The 24,691-nt window shown below is 40.9% G+C and overlaps 1 protein-coding gene across 1 annotated transcript in view; it reads right to left on the bottom strand.

The window, feature by feature from the left end:
• Positions 1-24,691, bottom strand: part of LOC110202402 (uncharacterized) — a 54,732-nt gene that overhangs the window by 23,126 nt on the left and 6,915 nt on the right. The window contains 1 exon segment of the mRNA XM_078145845.1: positions 8,292-9,973. Within this exon segment, the coding sequence (XP_078001971.1) occupies positions 8,292-9,973 (1,682 nt within the window).

The raw sequence follows: 24,691 nt of genomic DNA, 5'->3' as shown, positions 1-24,691 counted from the left end.
AATGGTCCAATGGCCGTGGCAGAAAGAGGAATATCTGACCTGGACAGAACCACAGAGGAATCCAGTGCAACCCATCCCTGCCCAAGAATGTTCTCTCTGATACCCTCCCCCCCACAGGCCTCCAATGACATCCCCATCCAGACTTTGTTTAAAGACCTCCAGTGGCATAGTGGATAAAGCACAGGCCCTGGAGTCAGGATAGACCTGAGTTCAAATCTGTTCTCAGATATTTATTAGTTATATGACCCTGGATAAGTCACTTAACCCCAATTACCTCCTTCCTCTGAAAAAAATTTAGACCTCCAGTAAATGAGAGTTTCTTTCTCTTTAGGCTGCCTTTCTGCCCTTTGGTACAGCTGTAATTATGAGGAAATTATCCTAGGATGGAGGTGAAATCTGCCCCTTACTACTATTTTTAACTATAAATCACCACGTCCATAGCTTATGTTATATGTTCAACGTGCTCTTGCAATAACTAGCCTGCGGAACAATAGAAAGGCTTCTGGGTTCTGTTGGATTTTAGGGAATTTCTTTTAGATGAAAAGTTCTGAGTAAAGTCACATTCCTTCTGAGCTCCCAATTACAAAAAAAAAAATTCCCATTGTGTTGGCAAAGGTTGTGCTCTCTGCCTACTCTTACATTTGCATCATTCTCTAATTAACCTCTGACTTCTTTGTGATGGAGGCAAGATACAATTTACTGGAGACATTTACATAACAAAGCATCCAAATATATTATCACGTATGTGGATAGAGAGGGCTGCTAGGAGGTGCAGCTGAAAGAACTCCAGGCCTGGAGTTGGGGAGACATGAGTTCAATCCAGCCTCAGACACTTACAAGCTATGTGACTGGGCAAGTCACTTAACCCTATTTGCCTCAGTTTCCTCATCTGTAAAATGAGCTGGAGAAGGAAATGGCAAACCACTCTAGTATCTTTGCCAAGAAAACCCCAAATGGGATCATGAAGAGTCAGACATGACTGAAAAATATTTGAACAAAAACAAACATGACATAGAAAAATAACTTGAAAAGCTGATGCAGCAATGCTATAAAAAACCAGGAATCCAAAGGATTAAAGGAGATTCACATTCACCTCCTGACAGAAACACAATGAACTTAAAATGCAAAGGGAACACAAGGAATGCATTCATTCTGGTCTGTGCAGATTTGTGATGATAGCTTGGTTTTCACTTTGGGAAGGGTTTGGGTTTTTTCTTTTTTTTCTGTTCAATGGGGGAGGGGATAATAAACGGGGCAGATTTTATTTCAGTGACAAAAATAAGAAAAAATTATTATAAAAATAAATTTATTTTATAAATATTTAAATTATATTAAATTTAAGTTTTATTAAATTTATATTTAAATTATATAAAATCATACTTATATTTTATAAATTTTACATTATAAATTTATTTATACTTATATTTATAATTAATAAATCATTTAATATGTTATTTGTAGAATTTTATTTATTTATAACAATAAATACATTTGTTTAATGGAAAAATAAACAAATACATCTATCAAAATGAAGAAAAAATTAATTGATTTAGAAGAAACCAATGAAGTTATTGGTTTGTTCAAATCAAAGTACTTTTAAGAAGCAGGACAAAAGAGCATTAGAAGCTTGACCTCCAGGGACACAGAGTGCCAGTGGGAATTTGGAGTTGAGGGCACTTGAATGTACTAGCCTCTCACTTTCCTCACCCGGTCTTTGGCACTTGACTCCTATTGGCTTGGCAAGAGGACCAATGAAGAAGAGTAAGCCATCTTCCAGTACGGTGGGAGCTGGGATTTTGTGTATGCTGGGGCAGAAGTACAGTGGGGGAAGTTGAGGCAGATGGAAGTGAGAGCACTAGTGAGCTCAGGAAGCATGGCAGCCCATGGATCTGGAGTCTGTGCAAAGCTAAGGTGCTGGGTCCAACCTTGTCATGAGGACGGATTGGAGGAGCTACTGGAGTCTTGTGGAGTGAGAATGTCCTCTGTGACCTTTTGTGGGGTGGCCAGAGAGGTTAGGAAGTTGATGATGCTGAGGTGGGCTATGATGCTAGGGTGTTTGGTAAAGAGCTGGAAACTACCTGGGGGGCTCATGCTCTCTACCACCCGCCCCAAGGCCTGGAGGTGGCTCAGGACCCAGATAGGTGCCAGCTGTTCCAGTATGGTCCCAATCCTAGCTAGAGCAGGGAATGCTTGAGGAAAAAACATCTCTCTAACAAGGGAGTTCTTCCTCAAAATTGTAAGCAACCATCTTTGGGGTAACCAGACCAGTGGTTCCTAGGGACAGAGTGGACCCATAGTGTATGCCCTGCTGTCACTGGGATAAATCACTGGGCTCTTGGAGGTCCACATGCTTATATTGGAGCGGCTGTATTGATGCCCTTTCCCCTCCCACACTCCCTCCTTCCCTCCCTTCTCCCTCAATTAATTTCTCTATGTCACTGGCTCTGTTCCGGCTCTGTTTCTCTCTCCCCACTTCCATTCCTCCCTCTTTCTCCCTCTTTTCTATGCACTCTTATACTTTCTTTACCTGCCAGCTGGTTCCCTTCACCATTTCTTATTTACCTTGCCTTGTCATCTCCCCTCTCCTGGGGATCACTCCTGGCCTCCTTACTCCTTGCCCCTTTTCATCTCATTCTTTTTCCTTCAACCTTCTCTCACTGAAGCTAGAAATAATAATATCTCAATCTGGAAATTATTCACCTTTCTCACCTCAAAATCTCCCTTATTTCTTCAGTTCCAATCCTACCTTCTGCAGGAAGCCTTTCATGGTTCTTCTAGCTCCTGATGCCTTCCCCTTTCACATTGCCTTTCTTCTAGTCTCCCTCAATCTTGTATGTATGAGAATGATTTCTACAGTGTCTCCCCAGTGTGAGGGCAGGGTTAACTTTTGTGCTTCTTGGTATCCCCAGTGACTAGTAGAATACCTGACACACAGTAAGCATGTATGGAAAGCTGGTTGACAGAATGCCTGGAGGCCAGTGGAAAAGTCAGCGCTACTGGCTGTATTTAACTTCTAAGAGCCTGCTGGCGTGCACGCGCGCGCGCACACACACACACACACGCACATGAGCACACATACATTCACATACACATGCACACACGCATGCACACACATACACACATGTATACACACACAGATTAGAATTCATTCCATGATGGCAAATCTCACCAAAGAAGCTAAAGAGAAGATAAATGAATGGGAATGAAAATAGAAAGAAATGAAGGAAATTTTTTTTAAAAAAGGGAGAAGCAAAAAGCAGTAACATTGAAAGAAAACATGATTTTCACACAAGTAAAACCTAATTATCTTTTAGACACAATGAGTAGAGACAACTTAAAATTGCAGGTTTCATTCCAGAGAGCAATCTGGAACTATGCCCAAAAGGCACACCCGGGTGCAAAACTCTGCATACCCTTTGCCCCAACAATATCACTACCAGGACTGTATCCCAAAGAGATTTTTTTTTTAAAAAGGACCCACATGTACAAAAATACTTATAGCAGCTCTTTTTGTGGTGGCAAAGAATTGGAAGTTGAGGAGATGCCCATTGATTAGGGAATGACTGAACAAGTTGTGGTATATGATTCTGTTGGAAAATTACTGTGCTATAAGAAATGAGGGGCAGGATGATTTCAGAAAAACTGGGAAAGACTTACATGAACTGATGCAAAATGGAGTGAGCAGAAGGAGAACACTGTACACAGTAACAGCAATATTGTACGGTCATCAACTGTGAATGCTTTGGCTATTCTCAGCAATACAATGATCCAAGACAATTGTGAAAGACTCATGATGAAAAATGCTATCTGCCTCCAGAGAAAGAACTGATGGAGCCTGAATGCAGATTGAAGCATACTTTTTCAAACTTTATTTTTTTTGGTTTGTTTTTGTTATGTGTTTTCTTTCACAACATAACTAATATGAAAAATATGAAAAACATACCTAACCTATGTCAAGTTACTTAAACTCTCAAGGAGGGGGAAGGGAAGAGAAGGAGGGAAGAATTAGGAACTTGACTTTTTAAAAAAACAAATGTTAAAATGTTTTTTTCATATAATTGAAAGAAAATTAAAATATTTAAAGTGGGAAAAGCTTTATAGGTTTTCCAGAAGAACATCACGAGATAAATAATCCTGCATGCCGTGATGTCAGAAGTAATCCAAGAAAATCGCCCAGAATTTCTTAGCACGGAAAACGAAGTGCCGATTACAAGAATCCACTGATTGCCCCCAAAGATTAATGATAGTAGAGATGATGGAAGGGGCAATCTTCTGTAGAAGACAGGATGAAATGGGATCAATTGTGCATACAAGGAGCTAGCCTTGGCAAGGAGAAGGGTGAATTCCTTGTGTGAGGGATGAAAGAGGAAAATTGGCATCAGAGAGTGAAGTGACATAAAGAAGAGGGATGATAAGGGAAAGCTCTTGGCAAATGGACTCAATTTTAGAAAATGAAATATGAGGCAAGATTCTTTGCTGGGAGGATAGGGGGTAGGGAGAGCCACTGGAGGCTTGAACAAGGAAGAAAAGGTTTGGAAAAGGTGCTGTGGGACCCAGTCAGCAGTTTGATGATATGCTCCAGTTTCATTCAGCTGTACATGAATAGGCATGAACATAGCAGATGTTGGGACTAATCTAAGGATGAAGCTTAGCAGGGCTAGATCAGCAATATAATAAAGAAGCAAGAGACTTGAGAGAAGAGGACATTGTTGAGTTGAGCTGACTCACCAAGGAGTCAAGATGAGAAATTGAGGAGAGTGCGGCAGTGCAGGGGTGATGGTCTGAGAAAGAGTTCAGGGGTGGAGGAATTGGCAGTGAGCATCAAGGAAAGGGTTGGGGATTGTAAGGCAGAGGGAGAGGTGGAATGACAACAGACTGGGATCAGATAAAGGAATTTCAGAGTTCAGAAACATAAAAGTGGAATACACAAGATCAAAGGTGTGACCATCTCTGTGTGTAGCTCAAGTGGTGTAGAGAAGGTCATGGGAAATGAACAAGCTGAAAAAGTAGGAAGTGATGGCATTTTGGGGAGTACCAAATACAAGCTGGGTGGAGATGCAACACTGAGTACATAGAAGAACCAGAACAGTTTAATTGGAGTGTGATTGACCAAGGACAAGGTGGGACAAGTGATTCAAGAAAAGAACAGAACTTTTCCAATAAGTAATGACTGAGAAGAGTATAGCTAGTACATAAGAAAGATGGTGGAAGAAAGGAAAGTCAGAGTGAGGATAAACAAGAGAGTCTTGGGTTTTCAGGCAATGAGAAAGACGGAATGATAAAATATTTTTATCAGATGAAAATTTTGGATTACATGGAAAATTGATTTCACTTTCTCCAAGTGCCACAACAAAGAAGAAAATATCAGAAGCCAATTCAAATGCATAAATTAAATCAATAAATATGAACGATTTGAATTCTAACACTCAATGAATAGTTACAGAATGGCTCAAAAAGCATTTTAAAAAATCATTGTTAATTACAGGAAACACATTTAATGCAAACATAAATCTCTGAACAGCTAGTTAGTACAGTGTATAGCACACTGGGGTTGGAATCATTAAGGCCTGAATTCAAATCCTGCCTCACATATTTGCTAACTGTGACCTGGAAAAGTCAATTAACCTCTCTCATCCTGTTTTCTTTTCTATAATGTGAGGTTGAACGATCATGGTCTCTTTCAGTTCTAGAATCATGTGACCTTAATTAGACAGGGCTTGGCTTTCTCACTATTAATCCTGTGAGGTTAAGATTTGAATTGTCTGAGAAAGCTTATTGACATTTTTCATACTTCTACAAATTCTCTATAACAGGGTTTGGCAAACACTTTCTGTCAAGGGCTAGATACTTTGTGAAGCAAAAGGTGAAATCAAGGATATTATGTATGTATTTATATAACAAGACAGAAAAAAATTTCCACAAATTTTTATTGATGAAATTCAAAATGTAACAATAGGTACATTTTTTTTGTAGGCCCACTAATGAGAATTTAATTCTTTTATTTTTTTCAGTATAACATTTTGCTTAATAGGGGTTCAAAGATAGTATTCCCTGTCATCGAAATCAATTTCACATTTTTATCTGTTAATGCTTATCTGTCATGAGACTTATGGAATTTCATCTTTAAAAATGTTCTTTCACACAGATAGGTTTTTACCAAATACCACTATCAACCCACGAGCACATGACTTTAATTGAACATATACACTGCTTGGAAGGCCTTTATTGAATTCTTTTAGATTCTTCTCTTGATATATGCCTGTCATCATACCATTTTTTTTGCAGATTAATCACTTCTAATTGAAGGGCAGGTAGAAGCTCAATTGTCCAGTTAAATGGATTTTGAAATAAGAAATTGTTTTTTGCACTTGCTTTAAGATCTGAAAAATACTGCTAGAACCATAGTTTGAGCTCAAAAAAAATATATCCACTGCAAATTTGTGTGGGAATAAAGACCTTGCTCCTTACTTTAACTTCTGATAGCATGGAAAGTATAAAAAGAAGCTTGACATCATTTGAGATTCAAACAATATCATTGAACTGACTTTATCACAGCATGTTTCACATGTAAGCACTGTTTTGCCTTGCAATTTTAGGCTGAAAACATTATCAAGTCTGAGGTAAAAGCTATTTCCCAAAGCCATCCAGTGTTTTATAATAGTAGTTGAGGGAGGTTCTTTTTGTACAGAAAAATTTCTATCTTGGTCCCAAGCTCAAAAAATTACAATAAAACTTTTCTCTTTTCTTCTTTTCTTGTTTTGACATGATAAGTATGCACTAGCAATAAAAAAAAAAACCTCATAGTATGGTGATATCCATGACACTCAAAATACTGTCAAGTTATAACTGTCACTGAGATTTCTGGTGCACTGAGCAACAGTGGGAAGTAATGGGAATGCCATATACAGTCTGTCACAACTACTCAATTCTGTCATGTTACAGCAAATGCAGCCATAGACAACACACAAATGAATGAATGTGGCTGTTTTCCAATAAAGTTTTATTCTCCAGTGCTTTATAAGTACTAAGTCTTGACCAGATACTTTCCCACATTCATTTTATTTATAAAACATCTCTATATGAATCTTTACAGTTATGAGCTGAGACTGAAATCTTTTCCCAAATATAATATATTTATAAAACTCTCTCTTATGAATCTTTTGCTGTCAAATCTTGTGTTCTGAGTGAATCTTTTTCCAGTTCCTTATCTCCAATAGTATTTCCATGCAGGAATTCCTTCCAGGCATTTCTGATGAAATTTGTATATCTTTTTTTTTTCAGAATCCCATGAAAAATCACTTCAGAAAGTGGGGGGAGAGGTATTGTGATTCTCCTTCAAGAATAACATGAAGGTACCTAGTGCTGAGGAACCCAATGACTGAATGTTAATGTAGAAATTTCTGGGAAGTAGAACAGAAGCACGTATGCAGGAGAGAAGCTTTCATGATCTAATGACTCAGTCTTGCTCGTAACTCTTGCCGTATGAAAATGTGTGTCTATGGCCCTGTCTGATGCTAATAGTAAGTCACTCTTGAATAGAAAAATAAAAATGAATAACTTTCTATCTATATTATATTTTATGCAACTCTTGTGAGTGGTGTTCCAAGAAATCACTTTTGGAAGTGAAAGTAAGTCCTTACATTGGGAATTTTGACATATGACACACATCTGGGGTAGACGATCTGAATGTTACATTATCCCAATATTATCCAATAATGTTCACTGATATTATCTAGGTTTTTAATATTTTCTACAAGCCAGAGATCTTTCATAAATATTAAACTTAACATTTCTAATTTATGAAGCAGTTTTAAGATTCATAATGATGAATAAAGAGAATGAAGAATGTTGAATGTATTTCAAGAAAGATAAATAAAATCAGTAAACTCATAGCCAGATATTTTAAATCATGGTCCCAATATATTGGTTCATAATAGTAATTACCTATGCAATTTATTATATCAGGTTTTTATAGGAAAAAAAATCTGAAACTTTTAGTATAACCATATCAAAGAAAAATGATTCACTTTATTACTATGATCATTCATTATTTTAAAACATGAAATGTTATGGAAAATACCAAATAACTTATGATTCCATGAATTCCCCAGTATTCAGATTTCTCATTCTGAAATCCCTAAAATTAATAACTGTTGGGAATTTGGTAACTATACTCTCCAATATGAATCCTCTGCTATAGAATAAGACTTTACCTCTGAAAGAATGTTTCCCCACATTTATTCCTTTCTGAAAGGATATTATTAGATAACATGTGAGGAGTTATAGAACACTTTGCCACACTGATTGCATTTCTAAGACTTCTCTCCAGTGTGAATCCGCTGGTGCCGAACCAGGGAAGAGTTTGTGAAGAAAGGTTTCCCACATTCATTACATTTATAAGGTGTCTCTCCAGTATGAATTTTCTGGTGCTTATCAAGGTCTGAGCTTTGAATGAACGCTTTCCCACATTCATTACATTTATAAGGCTTTTCTCTAATATGTGTCCTCTGATGTAGGATCATGTGAGACTTTCGAATGAAGGCTTTCCCACATTCGTTACATTTATAAGGCTTTTCTCCAATATGAATCATCTGATGTCGAATAAGATTTGAACTCTGAATGAAAGTTTTCCCACACTCATCACATTTGTAAGGTTTCTCTCCAGTGTGATTCTTCTGATGTCGAATAAGTCTTGACTTGCGAGTGAAGGCTTTCCCACATTCGTTACATTTATAAAGCTTCTCTCCAGTATGAATCATCTGGTGTCGAATAAGATTAGAACTCTGATTGAAGGTTTTCCCACATTCATTACATTTATAAGGCTTCTCTCCAGTATGAATCTTTTGATGTCGATTAAGTCTTGAGATGCAAGTAAATGCTCTCTCACATTCATTACATTTAAAAAGTTTCTCTCCAGTAGGGATCTTCTTATGTTCTGTAAGTTTTGAGCATTGACTGAAGGTTTTCCCAAATTCACCACATTTATAAGACGTCTCTGTGATATGAATCATCTGATGCATAACTCGGTTTGAGCTCTGAATGAAGGCTTTCCCACATTTGTTCCACTTATAATGCTTTTCTCGAGTATGAACCATCTTATGCCTAACAAGCTTTGAGCTCTGAATGAAGGCTTTCCCACATTCGTTACATGTATAAGGCTTCTCTCCAGTATGAATCACCTGATGTCGAATAAGATTTGAGCTCTGAATGAATGTTTTCCCACATTCATTACATTTGTAAGGCTTCTCCCCAGTATGAATCTTCTGATGTCTAATAAGTCTTGACTTGCGAGTGAATATTTTCCCGCATTCACTACATTTATAAGGCTTCTCTCCAGTATGAATCTTTTGATGTCGAGTAAGATTTGAGCTCTGAATGAAAGCTTTCCCACACTCATCACATATGTAAGGCTTCTCTTCCACATGAATCTTTTGATGTCGAATAAGTCTTGAATTGCGGGTGAATGCTTTTCCACATTTATTACATTTAAAAAGCTTCTCTCCAGTATGAACCATCTGGTGTCGAATAAGATTTGAGCTCTGAATGAAGGTTTTCCCACATTCATTACATTTATAAGGCTTCTCTCCGGTATGAATCTTCCGATGTCGATTAAGTCTTGAGATGCAAGTGAATGCTCTCTCACATTCCTTACATTTAAAAGGCTTCTCTCCAGTAGGGATCTTCTTATGTTCTGTAAGGTTTGAGTGTTGACTGAAGGCTTTACCACATTCACTATATTTATGACAGTTGTCTCCAGTATGAATCTGCTGAGCTTTAGTCATTTTTCTCACATTACTTCCCAGCTTTATCTGCTGCCTTTTTTTCTGTCTCTCACTTTTCCCAATTTCCCTAAAAGTAGAATAGCAAAGATCAGCCCATATGAGTCTTTCTACTTTTACCCCATGGGATGATTCTTCTCCTGTAATGTTTTCTTTTGGAGTTGCCTTTGTGGTCTCATTCCTCAACTCAATATCTGGAAAAAAAAAATTAATATAAAATGTGAATGTTCCCATTTCTCTGAGCTTGGAGAAAGGAAACTGGGTGATGAGTTGATGCATACAACTGTAGATATTGCTGACAGAAAGGAAGCACATGATGTTAAGCAATCTCATATTTATCTTGATGTCTGTGGAGAAAATGGTCAAAAATTTGGAGAAATAGTCAGGAAAGAACTAAAGACTTGAGATGGGGATTCCCTATGCATACACTGAGCATAGAGGGTGAAGATAAACCACTGAAGAAGACTGGAATATTCAGAACAGCAGATTAGAATAAGATAAGTACCTTGGCCTTTGATTAATAGGAGGTAAGAAAATAGTTAAAGCACAAAAGATGAGAAGAGGAAATATCCAAAGAAGACTAAGGATGAGGAAAATCATCTGGCAACAGTACCCAGGTCTTCATCACCTCAAGACTAAGGGCAGCATTGTGTAAAAGAAAGTCACTTGGATTTTGAATCAGAAGGTCTGGATTCAAATCTCAGACCCATTATTTCCTACTTTGGGCATATCACCTTGGGTAAATCACTTGCTTTTTCTTGGCTTAAGTTTTCTCATGAGCAAAATCACATTATTAGACCAGAATCTTTTAATATGCTTCTTTGCAGGTTTGACCTATTGATCCTAATTCATTATAATAAATATATGGGACAGGTTTATGGGTCTTTAAGGTTTTCCCATTTTTTACCATTATTTGATCATTACAACCCTATGATGAAGGTACTTTTGCATTTTATATCCATTTTATACATGAGGAACTGAGTGAGATGTGCAGAGTTGTGTCTTTCCCACAGTAAAAAAAAATAAATAAATACTTATGTGGTACTTTCTACGTACAAAGCAATTCCCCTACACCAGTCTTGGGGTAGGTAGGTCTTTGTTACCCTCCTCTTTACATACATATGTATATACATATAGATGTGTGTGTGTATATATATATATATATATATATATATATACACAACACACACATACACACAGAGACATATATATGTTGATAGCATATTGCCTGATGCCAAGCAAGATTTGAGCTCTAAATGAATGTTTTCCCACATTCCTTACATTTATAAGGCTTCTTTCCAATGTGAATCTTCTGATGTTGAATAAATGTGTATATACATATAAAAGAGACATCTGCTCTAGCCTATAACTGTTTTCACCAATCAATTTATGGATCTGTGGGTAATATACAAAAAGAATATGAAAATACTGCCCCCAAAGATATATGAAACAGAATATTTCCCATGAATCATTCTGTCTCTGTGGGTTCTTCCAGAAGGAACATCCCTATGACTTGGGTGATAAAATAGGGAGAACCATTCTGGAGCAGCAAGGAATACAGCAATGTTTTTGATAGGCTGCCTAATGGAGTTCCAAAAGGGAGAGTACAGGGAGAAAAGAGATGGTCCAGGGTAGAACCCTATGGGATAATGTGGGTTGGTTGTAGTAACATCAATTAAGATCATATAAAAGACTGAGAAGAAGTGAAGAGACAAGTAGCAGGAGAACAACATTCATTTCTTGGGTCCCAGGGAAATTATATCTATGAAGAGATAAAAGTCAACTATGGCAAATGCTGCAGAGACATGAGAAAAGAATGAAGACTGAGGAAAGACCATTAGATTTGGCAGTTAAGAGATAATTGGTCACATTGGAAAGTTACCAACAAAGTTACCAGCAACTGAAATGAGCTTCACTTGAGCCATAAGAATAGAAGACAAATTTCAGGGGCTTCAGAAGAGTGAGGAAAGGAAGTAGAGACTCCAAGTATAGAGGCATATTCAAGGAATTCAACTGATAAGGGAAGGAGACATATAAGGTGATAAGCAGTGGGATGGTAGCATCAAGTGAGATGGTTTTTGTTTGTTTAAAGGATGAGGGAAGCATGGGCTTGTTTGTAAGATTCAGGAGTGGCAATGGTAGAAAGGTCAATCTGAGGGCAACACATGAAAGTTGCTCGTAAAAGGTCAAGGAGACCTAATTCTTCTGAGACTGGAGGTCAGGGAGAGATCCTAGGAGATGAAATCAAGGGAGTGGGAGATGAACAAAAGATAGGAGAAGGAACTCTTGGCAAAGAACCTCAATTTGGGGGGAGAAGTGTGAGGTGAGGTCCTCCACTGAGGGTGTTGGAGGTGGGGTGCAGAGGAGAAAGCAGGTTTGGACCAGTAGCCAAGGTAAGGGAAATAGAAAACAGGCTAGGGAGGATGCTATGGGAGAAATATCTACCAGGGTCCCCTTCTACTCTATTCCCTCTCCCATGTAGACTACACTAATTCTTTTCCTTAAAAGGTATTAAAACTGTCCTTGGCTCAGACTGACTCAAGGAAGTAAGGAAGGCATTCCTGGTTGCCTAAGTACAAGAAATCAGGAGAAGCTCCAGCTTCTCTCTGAGGCTTGACTGGGGGACTCAGGCAAAGATGCATGCAGTTAATGCTATGGTAATGAGGGGTCCTCACTGAATGTTCCTGTTGAACATCCTTCCCCAGATCTCCTCTTGTCTCCTTTTGTCAACACTTTGTGATTTCCAGGTTCCTAGGTAAAGGGTGCCATTGAGGCAAGAGCAATGTCCTATGGGAGATGATGACCCCTGACAAGCCAGATGGGGAGAGAGCCCTCAGGACTTGGGGATCCTGTAGAAGTCTCAGAGCCTGGGTGCCTCCTGGTTCCTCCAGCCCTCACTAGGAGCGGGTGTTCAGAGTTCCTATTGCCAATTCTTTCAAGTCAATTCCTCACTCAAGGATTGAGGATCTATTTTCTGCAGATCTAGGAACAGCAGAGAACCTGCCCTCCAGGAGCTCACACCTCACCATCCTTGGACTCAAAGCAAATAAACTCAAGAATGGAATGTCACTTCTCCCTGAAGGGGACTCACCATCATGGTCAGGACTTCCTGGCTTCTCCACTGGGATTCTTGTGCCTCTGACCCTCAGTTCTCTCCTGGGCTGTTGCCTTTTGGGTTTGGGAAGCTAGTCTTCAGGCTCAAATTGCCTCTAAATTTCCACCCTGAGGGTTCCCAGCCCCAACTCCTCCCCCAGACACCCAGGTTCACATTCTCTTCCCCCGAATCTGGTTCACAGCAGCTAAGAGGCCACGGTGGGAGGGTCCATGCTCTCAGAGATCTACACGGTCTGGATCTAATTAAATAGTCAAGGTGGGGTTAAGAACCTGGCCTAGATATTTACAAATTGTCTTCTCCATGAGAATGTATTCTCCGTCAGGCCTGGGATAGCTCACCAGAGGCAGCTGGTGGGAGTGGATGGAGTGCTAGGTCTGGAGGCAGGAAGAGCTGAATTCAAATGCCACCACAGATACTTACTAGCTATCCTGGGCAAGTCACTCAACCTCTGTCTACCTCAGTTTCCTCAACTGTAAAATGGGGGTCAAATGAGATATTTATTAAAAGCACTTAGCACAGTGCCTGGCATATAGTAACCTCTATAGAAATGCTTATTTTTCCTCCCTGCTTTCTTTTTTCCTTTCTCTGTAATCCCAGCTCTTAGCATGGGGCTGTGCAGGTAAAAAACACATAAAGACTTATATACTGACTGAGTGATTACCTAATGGAGCTTCGCATCCCCAACCTCTCTCTTATCTTGTCTGCAATTAGTCTTGGGAGTGGGGCTTTATCAGAAAGAGGCCCTTTGGAGAAAGAGTAGGATGCAGATTTCCTCTCTTTGCAAGGAAAACTTCCTCACGATTTGGACCGTGCCAAAGTGCCTGGGGCAGTGCCAAGAGGGAGAGACTCTCTCTAACTGGAGGTCTTCACACCAAGGCTGCATGACAACCACATGGAAACATAGTGGAGGGCATTCTGGGGTAGGGATGGGTTGGACTAGATGCTTCTGAGGTCAGGTTCAGCTGGGAGATTCTGGGTCTGTACCTCTTTCTGCCATGGCCAGGAACTGTTAGCTGTGCTCAAAGGACAGCCTTGCTCCCTCCTGAAAGAGAAAGAAAAGGGGCTAAAGGATGGTTTCTACCTTTTCTCTTTTTTCAGTGCAGCCCTGTACCCAGAGGGAGCTTGAGAAGACGCTGTTAAGATAAATTTCTGATTCATCTCATATATGTCTTGTTTATACATTGTTGCTTACGTATGTGCTCTCCGCATTAGACTGTGAGCCCCTTGAGAGCAGGGACTGCCTTTCCTTTCCTTGCATCCCCTAATGTTTGACACAGAGCCTAGCTCACCAAAGGTGCTTAATAAATGTTTATTGACTGATTGTTTAACCTCTCAGCTATCTCTTTCAGGAGGAGTGAACTTTCACTGATCAGATTAATTCCTGAGCAAAGTGCAAAGCCCTAGTTCCCCTATTTCTTTCTTTGATGAAGCTGCCTTCTCTGCAGCAGCTGAGGTCCTCTTTCAGGGCCCTTCTCCTTGTTCCATTGACTCTTGTTGATGGTAGATTGTCCAGATTCTCAAGATGGCATTTGCTCCCTCTGGGAATCTGGGTCAAGAGACTCAGAGATCATGGGAGATAATCTCCTTCACTCCCTTCTTCTCCTACCCCTTTCTGCCTGAGTCCAGAGATCCAGGATGCCCAAGCTTCACCAGAACATCTTCTAGGGAAAAGAACTTTATCCAACTGTGGCTCCAGGATGGAGGTGCTGGGGTTCACAGAGAGGAGATCCCTGAATCACTGGCATTGAGGGGTTTCATGAGTGCCCTGCTTAGGAAGGTTAGGATGGGGGAAGGGGAGAGGGACTTTAATGCACCTAGAACCCAGGAAGGAAACATTGATGATGGGGAATGATTTAACAGAAATGTTTAAGAAAGGAGAGAATGAAGGAGAGGTTGAGGAACAGGAAAGAGGACACATGTCAGCAAGGTTCAACTCACCCTCTATCCACTGGCTCTCTCCCTGCAGATATGCCCTGATCTCTCATATTCTCCAAAACTTGACCTCACATTCTCCAAAACTTGACCTTACCACCACATTAAGGGTGGCCTCACAATCTTTCATCTCTCCTCCTTTTTCTTGCCAAATTCTTTTGGGAAAAAAACTGTCCATACTCATTGCCTCCAGTTTTTCACCTATCCCTTACTTCTCAGTATCTTGCAATTTGGCTTCATACCCAACACAATTGAAACTGCTTTCTTTAGATCACCAAAGATCAATTGTTTTTCAAAATCCAAAAGCCTCTTCCCAGGCCTCGTTCTGCTGGGACTTTTTTTTATCTTTGACCAATTCTGATTGCCCTCTTCTGTTCTACCCATCATTCTTGTTCAGTTTTGACAACACTGCCCTCCTCTGTTGTTTCTACTACCTGTGTGTCCATTGCTTCTCAGTATCCTTTTATCCCTCATATCTATGTATCACCTACCAATTGTGATTTTCCTTCAAGGAATTGTCCAAAGTCATCTTCTTTCTTTTTTCTCTTTCTTCATTCTAATTAGCTGTCGTGGCTTCATTTATCATCTCTGAGAAGATCACCATATCCAGCCCCGGTCTTTGTCCTGAGGTCCAGTGCCAAATTACCAATTGCCAATTGGATGTTTTGAAGTAAATGTCCTCTGGGCATCAAAAACCCAACACATTGAAGACAAAGCTCATGATCTAAACCCACAACCTCCTCCTAACTTGAAGGCACCACCATCCCTCCGGTCACATAGGTTTCCTTCCAACCTCAGTGTAAGTTTTAGCTCCTTCCCTCCCTCTTTCATTTTATATATAATCAGTTGCTAAGTCTTATGTCCTTTACCTCCTCAATACCTCTCCTACCTTTCTCCTTTTCTCCATTCTCATGAAAATCCCCTTCATTCAAACCCTTATCACCTCTTACCTGGACTATTGCAATAACTTCTCCAATGGCTTTCCCACCATCCAGTCCCTTCCCTCTTCAATTCTTCCTCCACCTGGCTGATAAAGTGATGTTTCTAAGACCAATTTATTTCAACTATAACTTAAAAAATAAATTTCAATTCATTTGATCGGTTTCATCCCCCTGTCTAAGAAGCTTCATTCCCTTTAGGATGAAATGGTGTCTCATCTATTTGTCACCTAAAGCTCCCTACATGAAGCCAGGCTGTGCTGGTAAGCTTTGAACAACTGGTACTTCCAAAAATAAAGTGTGGCGATGAACACAAGTTTTATCAGCATCATTAATACTTTCTAGATAATCAACAAAACAATACACCGAGCCCCAGTTCGTACCATTTGTCAGTTTCTGGGGTATAAGCAAACACACTGAAAATTAGCCACCATTCATCATCTAATTCTGTCTGATTGTTCCAGGCTGAGCACTACTGAGATGACCATTCCTCAGGGACATCATCAGACAGTCACAGTAGCCTTCTTCCCCAGCCATTCCATGTCCCACCCTCCTCCTTGCAGTGCAAACAGACAAAGCCCCAGCTCTCCCTTCTAGAAATACAGTATTCCAAAACTCTTTTGGGAAACCTATTATTGAGAAGGTATTTTAAAACTCCCCTGGTCTAAAGTCTTTGGAATGATCTGAAACAGAAACTCTCGAATGTATTTCACTATCCATTGTGAAACAACGTCTTTCTCTCCTCTCTCCAGGCCAGATATAAGTTCTCTATCCTTGAAATAATTGAGGCGATAAGAAACAAGGAAAATGGTGAGGGTCCCTTGATTGGTGCTGGATGGATTAGAGCTATGAAATAATATAAAATAGTATAAGAGGAATAAGCATTGATAGATCCAATGAGATATTCGTAAAGCATTTAGCACAGTGCTTGGCACATAGTAAACACTCATTGAAGGCTCATTCCCTTTCCTTCCCCTTCCCTATTCTTTCTCCCCTTGTGCTGAAGGGATGTGAGGGAGAAGATCCCTTTAAGATCACCTGTGGCCAGCTGTACAGTACCCCTAAAAAGAAAGGGCAAAAAGAGGAACTGAGTGGATTTAAAAAAAGAAATGAAAACTCTTCTGTTAGATGCAATAGAATGTTAACCTGAATCAGTGGTTTGTTTGTTTGTTTTCATTTTGTGAGATTTGGCTTGTTCAAGATTCCTATAAATCTTACTTCATAATGTCTTATTTTATGCCTGGAATGATCTCTCTTCATCTGAATTTCTTGGAACCTGCAACTCCTTTCAAATGTCAGCTCAAATGCCATCTCTTTCAAGAGATTCTTCCTGATCACCTACCTTGTGAATGCCCACCCCAAAAACAATGTATTTTCACTTTGTCTAGATCCTGTAGTTACAGGATTTTCCCCAAAAGGAGTATAATGGGGAACCAGCCAAGGAGTTCAACTGTTGCTGGCAGGTGTGGTTTGCTTGGCTGATACAATTCTTTACCTGGAAGAGGCTGGGGAGTCTGCTACTAGAATGTCATGTTGAAGGGTAATGAAAATGCACCTTTGGGAGACTTTAATATGTGAGTTAATATTTTATAACTGGTCGGGTCTGCTAAACATGTTATGAAGAGGGGCCATTCTGCATCCTATATAGCTCAAACTGGAAATGAATGAAAAGGCACCAATCCAACCTAACTGGTCCCTTCTCTTCCCTGACTTCTTCCTGCTTGTCATCATTCGGCTGAGAGAAGAACATGGGTCTACCCCATATGAAACCAACATGTGGCCCATGACTGTGAGGTTCGGTTCTTGGTCTGGGTATTTGTTCTTTCATTTTATATGAACCTTGTGGATTTTGAAGTCAGGAAAGTGAAGTCAAGGAGTGGAGGCTATGCCGATGTTTGCAGCCAGCTGGTCTTGATTTGGGACTTTGAGGAGTGAGAAGCAACCTTCAGGACTTGGCTCCAACAGCAGCTGAGACGGGTTCATCCACCAGGAATGCCTGAATTTGGATCAGAGCTTGGTGGGACAGTGCTATATAGAAACTGTGTTGAGTCTGAGCCAGTGTGTATATACACATACACATATACAAATACATATGAGTGTGTGTGTATACACACATACATATATATGGGGAGAATTTTGGTATTTCTATTCTTGCTATATCTCCAATATAAATATTCCTTTGTGAAAGCTAACTAACAGTAAGGAGTTAAAGGGAACTGGGGTGCTAATCACTGGTAGCTGATCATGGGTGGGGGCTATACCAGAATGAGGACTCAAGACAACAGATGAGAGTTACCCCATTCCCCCAGCAGTCCCCACTGAACCCTCTGGGGTTGATGTAGCACTTCTTGCTCCAGGAGAGTGAGGCTGAGAGCCTCCTCTGGGATAAAACTAGTCCCCTCATATCTGTAGAGACTCCTGGAGAGGATGAAGAGGTGGGAAATCCAAGTGTCTGGCAATACCAGAAAGACAGGGCAGGCTCTGTGTGTGGAAAGAGGAAAGGAGGGAGCCCTAGTTTGTTTGTTAGTTTGTTGAAGTTGGGAGTGGAGAGAGAGACATCTTAGAATCAGAGAACTTCTGTTAGTCACTTCCACTTAGATGAGAGGGTATGAAGTCTGCCTGTCATTCATTCATCTTCCACCAAACCTCCCTGGACTCCCCACAGCATACAGGAGCTCTCCTCACTCCATTCCTTAGAGTTCCTCTGTCCTCCCATCTCCCCACGTTGAGATTTGATTTCTGAGAATCTGAGATCTTTGACCTTAGCTAAATCCCTTTTCCTGTCTGGTCCTCTGGCCCCCCTCCATTCCAACGAAAGGACTGCACTAGATCTCTAGTTTTCCGTTTGGCATGAAGACCTATGATTCCTACAGTGTCTCTTCCCCCATTCTCTCAACTCTTCTCTCCCTCAGCTTCTCATCTTTCAAGGACTCCATTCAAGAAACCGTCTTTCATCACCCTCCACTTGCACTCTGAGTCCCAGAAGTGCAAAAACCAAAAAACTGGGAGAGTTGGGAACTTGGACACCATCTTGGATACCAAACTGGATGCCAACAAGGAAGCCCCTCTATAGGCTAAAGGACCTGTGACCACACAGCTTCTGCCCAAAGGTGTCCTTCCAATAAGGAGGAACATAGGACTTCCACAGGTGACACACTCTGCTTTTTGCCAATTTCCTTGTTAGCAAGCTTTCCCAGACTTCAAGCCTCAGCTGATCTCTAAAGTTCTTTTGCTCATAGTTCCTAGGTAAGCTGACTGGTGAAAAACAGACCAGGTCTAATCTGTCTTCCATGGGCCTTCAAATTACACAGCCATGATGCTTTCCCACCCCTCCCATATACTTCTTTTTTTCATCTAAACATTCTAAATTACTCCAACTAAATCCTCATCTATCTGGCCCTTCAGACCACTCAGGTGCTGTATTCTGGACTCTATCTAGCGTGTAAATGTCCTTCCTGAACCATGGCACCCTGACCTGAATACAATAATCCAGATAAGGTCTGACCAGGGCACAGAAGGGAAAGGAAGGGAATAAGCATTTAGTAAATGTCTACTACACACCAGGCACCGTGCTAAGCTCTTTGTAAATATAATCTCATTTGATTCAGGGAGATTATAATCTCTATTCTTGAGTTGTAAGTCTCTAAATGAACTAAGAGATCCAAAAGAACCCAGGAAGGCCAATAACATTGCCCACCTGTCAAAGAGTCCAATTATAAAAGACTTTACATGCCAAACAGAGGCATACTTATATCTTATCTTATAAATAAGTGGGAGTCAATGAAGCTTCATGAGCAATATTATATGAATTGACCAGTACTTGAGGACAATCACTCGGGTATCTGGGTGGACCATGGATTAGAGTGGGCAGGTCGCCAATCAAGAAGCGTTAATGAAGCTTTTCACTCTGTGCCAGGCACGCCTTTGCTCCATTCATTCCCACCTGGATGGGGGCACTAGCCTGCTGGTTGTCCTCCCTCCCTGACTCAGTCCGTCCTCCACTCAGCCGTCAAAGTGATCTCTCTAAAGCACCAGTCCAGCCATGCCATCCTGACTAGTGAACAGGCTCACTAGTGAAATGCTCCCTATGACCTCCAGGATCAAGTGTAAATTCTGTTTGACTTTTAAAGTCCTTCAGAGCCCAGCCCCTTCCTACCTTCCCAGACTTCTTACACCTTACTTTCAGAAACCTAAGGATCCTTACTGCCCAGAATTGGAATGTGCTTCCTGCTTGTCTTTGCCACCTGATTTCCCAGGCTTCCCAGGGTCTAACATCAGATCCTGCCTTCCGCAAGAAGTCTTTCTGGATCCCCACTAATATTAGTGCCTTTCCTGAGATTATCTCCATTTTCTCCTGAGATTACCCAATTTTATCCATAGCGGCTAAGTCTGGAGTCAGGAAGACTTCAGTTCAAATCCAATCTCAGACAATTACTAACTGTGTGATTCTGAGCAAAGCACTTAACCTCTACTTATCTCAGTTTCCTCAACTGTAAAATGGAAAGAATAACAGCACCCACCTCCCAGGGTTATTACTCGGATAAAATGAGATGATATTACAAAAAAAACACTTAGGCCAGTGCCCAGCACATAGTAGACACTATATAAGTGCTTGTTCCTTCCCCTTCCTTTTCCCTTACCCTGGAGATATCTCATTTGTATGAAGCTGTTGGCCCCCATTAGAATGAAAGCTCCATGGGGGGAGGGACTGTTTGGCCTTTCTTTATATTCCTGGCACAGTGCCTGGCACATGGTAGGCATAAGTGCTTACTATTATTAAGATAATGTTTTTTAATTGGATTAAACTCTTAAGAAGCTCACATTCTAATGAGGGAGACAATACGGAAATTTTCAGGCATGTCTAATTCTCCATGACCCCTTTTGGGGTTTTCTTGGCAAAGATACTGGAGTGGTTTGTCATTTCCTCCTCCAGCTCCTTTTACAGATGAGGAAACTGAGGCAAATGAGGTAAAGTGACTTGCTCAGAGTCACATGGTTAATAAGTGTCTAAGGCCAGATTTGAACTCAGGAAGATGAAGCTTCCTGATTCCAAGCTCAGCACTCTATCCACTGTGCCACCTGGCTGCCCTCAATATGATATATTAATTACATATATATATACACATGCACGCACATATATATGTATACACATACATATATATATATATATGATATATATAGAATACCTGGAAGGTGATCTCAGAGGGAAGGCCCTAACCACATATGGGAGTATATACCAGAAAAAGCTCTTACAGAAGGTGGAGGAGCTGAGTCCTGAAGGCAGCCAGGGAAGCTAAGAGGAAAAGGTGAGCAAAAATGTTAACTGAGGCACAAGAACAGTCTGGAGATGGAAGTGAAACTGCATCCTAGGGGGCATGGAGAGACATGTAGAAACATATTTAAAACTTCATTTACAATAAAACTAAAACTATTAAGAAATGTTTTTCTCTAAAGCCCTTTCTAAAGTCCCTGGTAAAGCGCCCTTGGAAAGCTGGGTCAGGGCAAAAGGAGGTAGGGGAAGACCTTTCATTGTGGGAATGAATCAAAGGTGATAACCAAATTTAAGTCTTTTACTGTTCACATTATTGTTGTCCTGGTGAAGCCTGAGAACCATCATTCTCCACTAAGAACAGATTAAGAACCAAGGAAAGGAAAGATCCCGCTTTGTTAATTTTGGGGAAGAAGGAGTGTCCAGGCAACTTTGTTAATTAACTATTCTTGGATATTAACCCAGATTGTATTTTAAGGTAGCTTTTTCCTGTTCAAGATTTCTACAAATGTTACCTGGAACTTTGAGACAGAGAGAATCATGTCCAATGCATGGGGGTTATGCCTGTCTGGTAGTCTCTCTCTCCAAGCCAGAAATGGCTTAAATACAGATTCATGATAAATAAAGGAATAGTGGAACGAGCACTTAATAATTCTTACTATGTGCCAGGTGCAGTATGAAGTGCTTTTTACAAATGTCTCATTTGATCCTCACAATAACCCTGTAAATACTATTATTATCCCCACTTTGAGAAAAATATAGAATTTAAGTGACTGGACCAGGGTCACACAACGGTAAGTGTCTGAGGTTGGATTTGAACTCAGATCTTCCTGATTCCAGGTCCAGTGCTCTGTCCACTGTGCCACCAAGCTAGTTTCTGAACCTAAAATAGAGTACAGGGTCATATTAATATTTTTTTCTTCAATAGGAAGAAGCATAAGAAGAATGAAAAAGTAGGAAGGAGCATGCTTACAAAGGGTGCTAGGTGACAAGGAGATGGCTTTCTATTTGACCCTAGAGACAAAAAAGGAACCATTGGAATTTGCCCCAAGGGGGTGGGGGTTGGGGGTTGGGCGGTTACAGGGTCAGATCTGTGACTTTAGAAGACCGATTTGACAGCTGAATGGAGGATGGACTGCAGTGGGAGGAGACTGAGTCAGGAAGACCAAGTAGAAGCAGACCAGGTTTGAGGTCATGGGGAGCAGTACAGGGTTGGGCTTTAGGAGAGGGATTTACGAAGGCAAACATAACAAGATTTGGGGACATTGGAAAAATAAGGTTGAGAGTAAGGAATCCAGAATAAGACCAAGGTAAGAAAATGGGTTGTCTGGGAGGATTGCAGTGCCCCAGATATTAATAGGAAAGTTGGGAAGAGGAGCAAGTTTGGTGGGGGCAGGCACTATGTTCCATTTTGTACATATTAAGTTTGAGATGCTTATAGAACACCCAACCGAAACAACCAGGAGGCAGTGATGTGAGTTTGAAGGTTGGGAAGGAGACTGGATATACAACTATGGGAATCCTCTACATCGAGATTATAAATGAACCCACAGGAGCTGATGAAATCACCAATTGAAAAAGAATAGACTGAACATGCCTGGGACAGAGCTTTGGGCAGTACTCACAGTGAATGGGCAATGCTTCAGTGAAGACCCACCAAAAGAGCCTGAGAAGGAGAGGTCAGCCAAACAGCAGGAGAACCAAGAGAGAAGGGTGCCCAGGAACACACAAATGGTGATCAAGAGTGCCAAATGTTACAGAGACTCAGTTCGAAGAGAAGCAAGATGAGGCCATTCCATTTGACCATTAAAAGAAGTTTGGAGAGAGAAGCTGAGTGCCAGGATTAGAAGCCCGATTTGCAGAAGTTTCTGATGAGGAAGAGAGGAGAAGGGGAGACATCAAATATAGAGGGATAATTGGAGGAGTTTAACTGAGATGGGGAGGAAATGTATCACGTGAGGGTGAGGTGCAGAAAGACCAAATGAGAGCATTTAAAGATGGAAGGAGACCTGAGCTTGTCTTAAGCATCAAGGAAGGAGCCAATAGATAGAGAAAGAGTGAAGAACACTGAGAGAATATAATAGTGAGGGCGGCATGATGAGACACAGAGGAAAGGAAGTGATCGAGGATGTCAGGGTTGGTCCTGCACAGGAGAAAGGTGACTTCTCCTTTAGAGGCCAGGATGAAGCGGATGATATCAGGAGGGTAGGAGATTATAAGGGGAGAAACTCATAGGAAATGACCTTAGTTTTTTCAGTGAAGTATTGAGTGAGATCCTCTACTGAGAGAATAAAATATAGCGTCGCATGGGGGGTTGGGAAGAGAAGAGATTTTGGTACAGATAATCGAAACTGGAGCAAAATTACAAAACTGTGCTGACCTACAAATTTTTGTAACACCCTCAACTGTGCCCTCCCTGTGGCAAGGAGATGCTTTTACACTTCTTTAACTGACTCATTTCAGGGCCTGGAGTCAGGAAGACCTGAGTTCAAATAGGGTGTTCCTGGGCAAGTCACTTAACCCTGTTTATCTCAGTTTTCTTATCTGTTAAGTGAGCTGGAGAAGGAAATGGCAAACCACTGCAGTGTCTTCGCCTAGCAAACCCCAAATGGGGTTACAAAGGGTCAGACATGATTGGAATGACTGAACAACAACAAAAATTAACTCATTATCCCATTCCCTACACAACTGCTCTTCCAAATATTTTCATCCCTCCTCAACTTCCCATGACTCTCCCTCCCACCACCCTCTTAGCTGAGACTCTTGCCTCATATTTGAAATAAATGGAGGCCATCTGCTGAGATCTCCCTTTTCCCCCTTCTCATCTCATCTCACCTCATCACCTAGATGCCTTCTGCCACTATCTCCTCCTTCACCCCATTCCCATATGAAGAGATAGTCCTTCTTACCAAGGCTAACCCCTCTATGTGCACAAATGATTCCATTCCATCTTATCCTCTCCAGATCTCCTCCATTATCATCCCCATTCTCCCTAATCTTCAATGTCCTCCTGTCCATTGGTTGCTTCCCTATGCCCACAAACATGCTCATGTCTCCTCTATCCCCCCAAAACTTCCTTGATCCATCCACCCCCTCTAGCTATCACCCCATATCTTTCCTCCTTTTTGTGACTGAACTCTTTGAGGCCATCTACAATCTTCGAGTCCACTTCTCACCTCACTTTCTTTTTTAACTCTTTACAGACTTGCTTCTGTCCTCATCATTCAGCCAAAACTGCTCTCTTCAAAATGACCAATGATCTCTTAGCTGCTGAATATAATGGCTTTTCTTCGGTCTTCATCCTTGACCTCTCTGTCACTGTCAATAACTCTTTTCTCTCAGTTTTCAGGATACCACTTTCTCCTGGGTCTCTTCCTACCTATCTGAACACTACTTCTCAGTGTCTTACTGGATCCTCCTACAAATCACACCCTCTAACTGTAGGTGTCCCTCAGGGTTTTGTCCTGGGTGCTTATCTCTTCCCTCTCTATATTACTTCACTTGGTGATCTCACCAGTTCCCATTGATTCATTTATCTTCTCTACGCTGATGATTCTCAGATCTACTTATAGAGCCCTACCCTCTCTCCTGACCATCAGTCTTATATCTCTATCTGACTATTAACATCTCAAACTTTATATCCCTTGGACATCTTGAA

The sequence above is a fragment of the Phascolarctos cinereus genome, unplaced genomic scaffold (assembly GCF_003287225.1).
Source record: "Phascolarctos cinereus isolate Bilbo 61053 unplaced genomic scaffold, phaCin_HiC Scaffold_726;HRSCAF=1367, whole genome shotgun sequence".
Taxonomy (NCBI): Eukaryota; Metazoa; Chordata; class Mammalia; order Diprotodontia; family Phascolarctidae; genus Phascolarctos; species Phascolarctos cinereus.
Note: the sequence above shows the minus strand (reverse complement) of the source record. Positions and strands in the feature narration are given on the sequence as shown.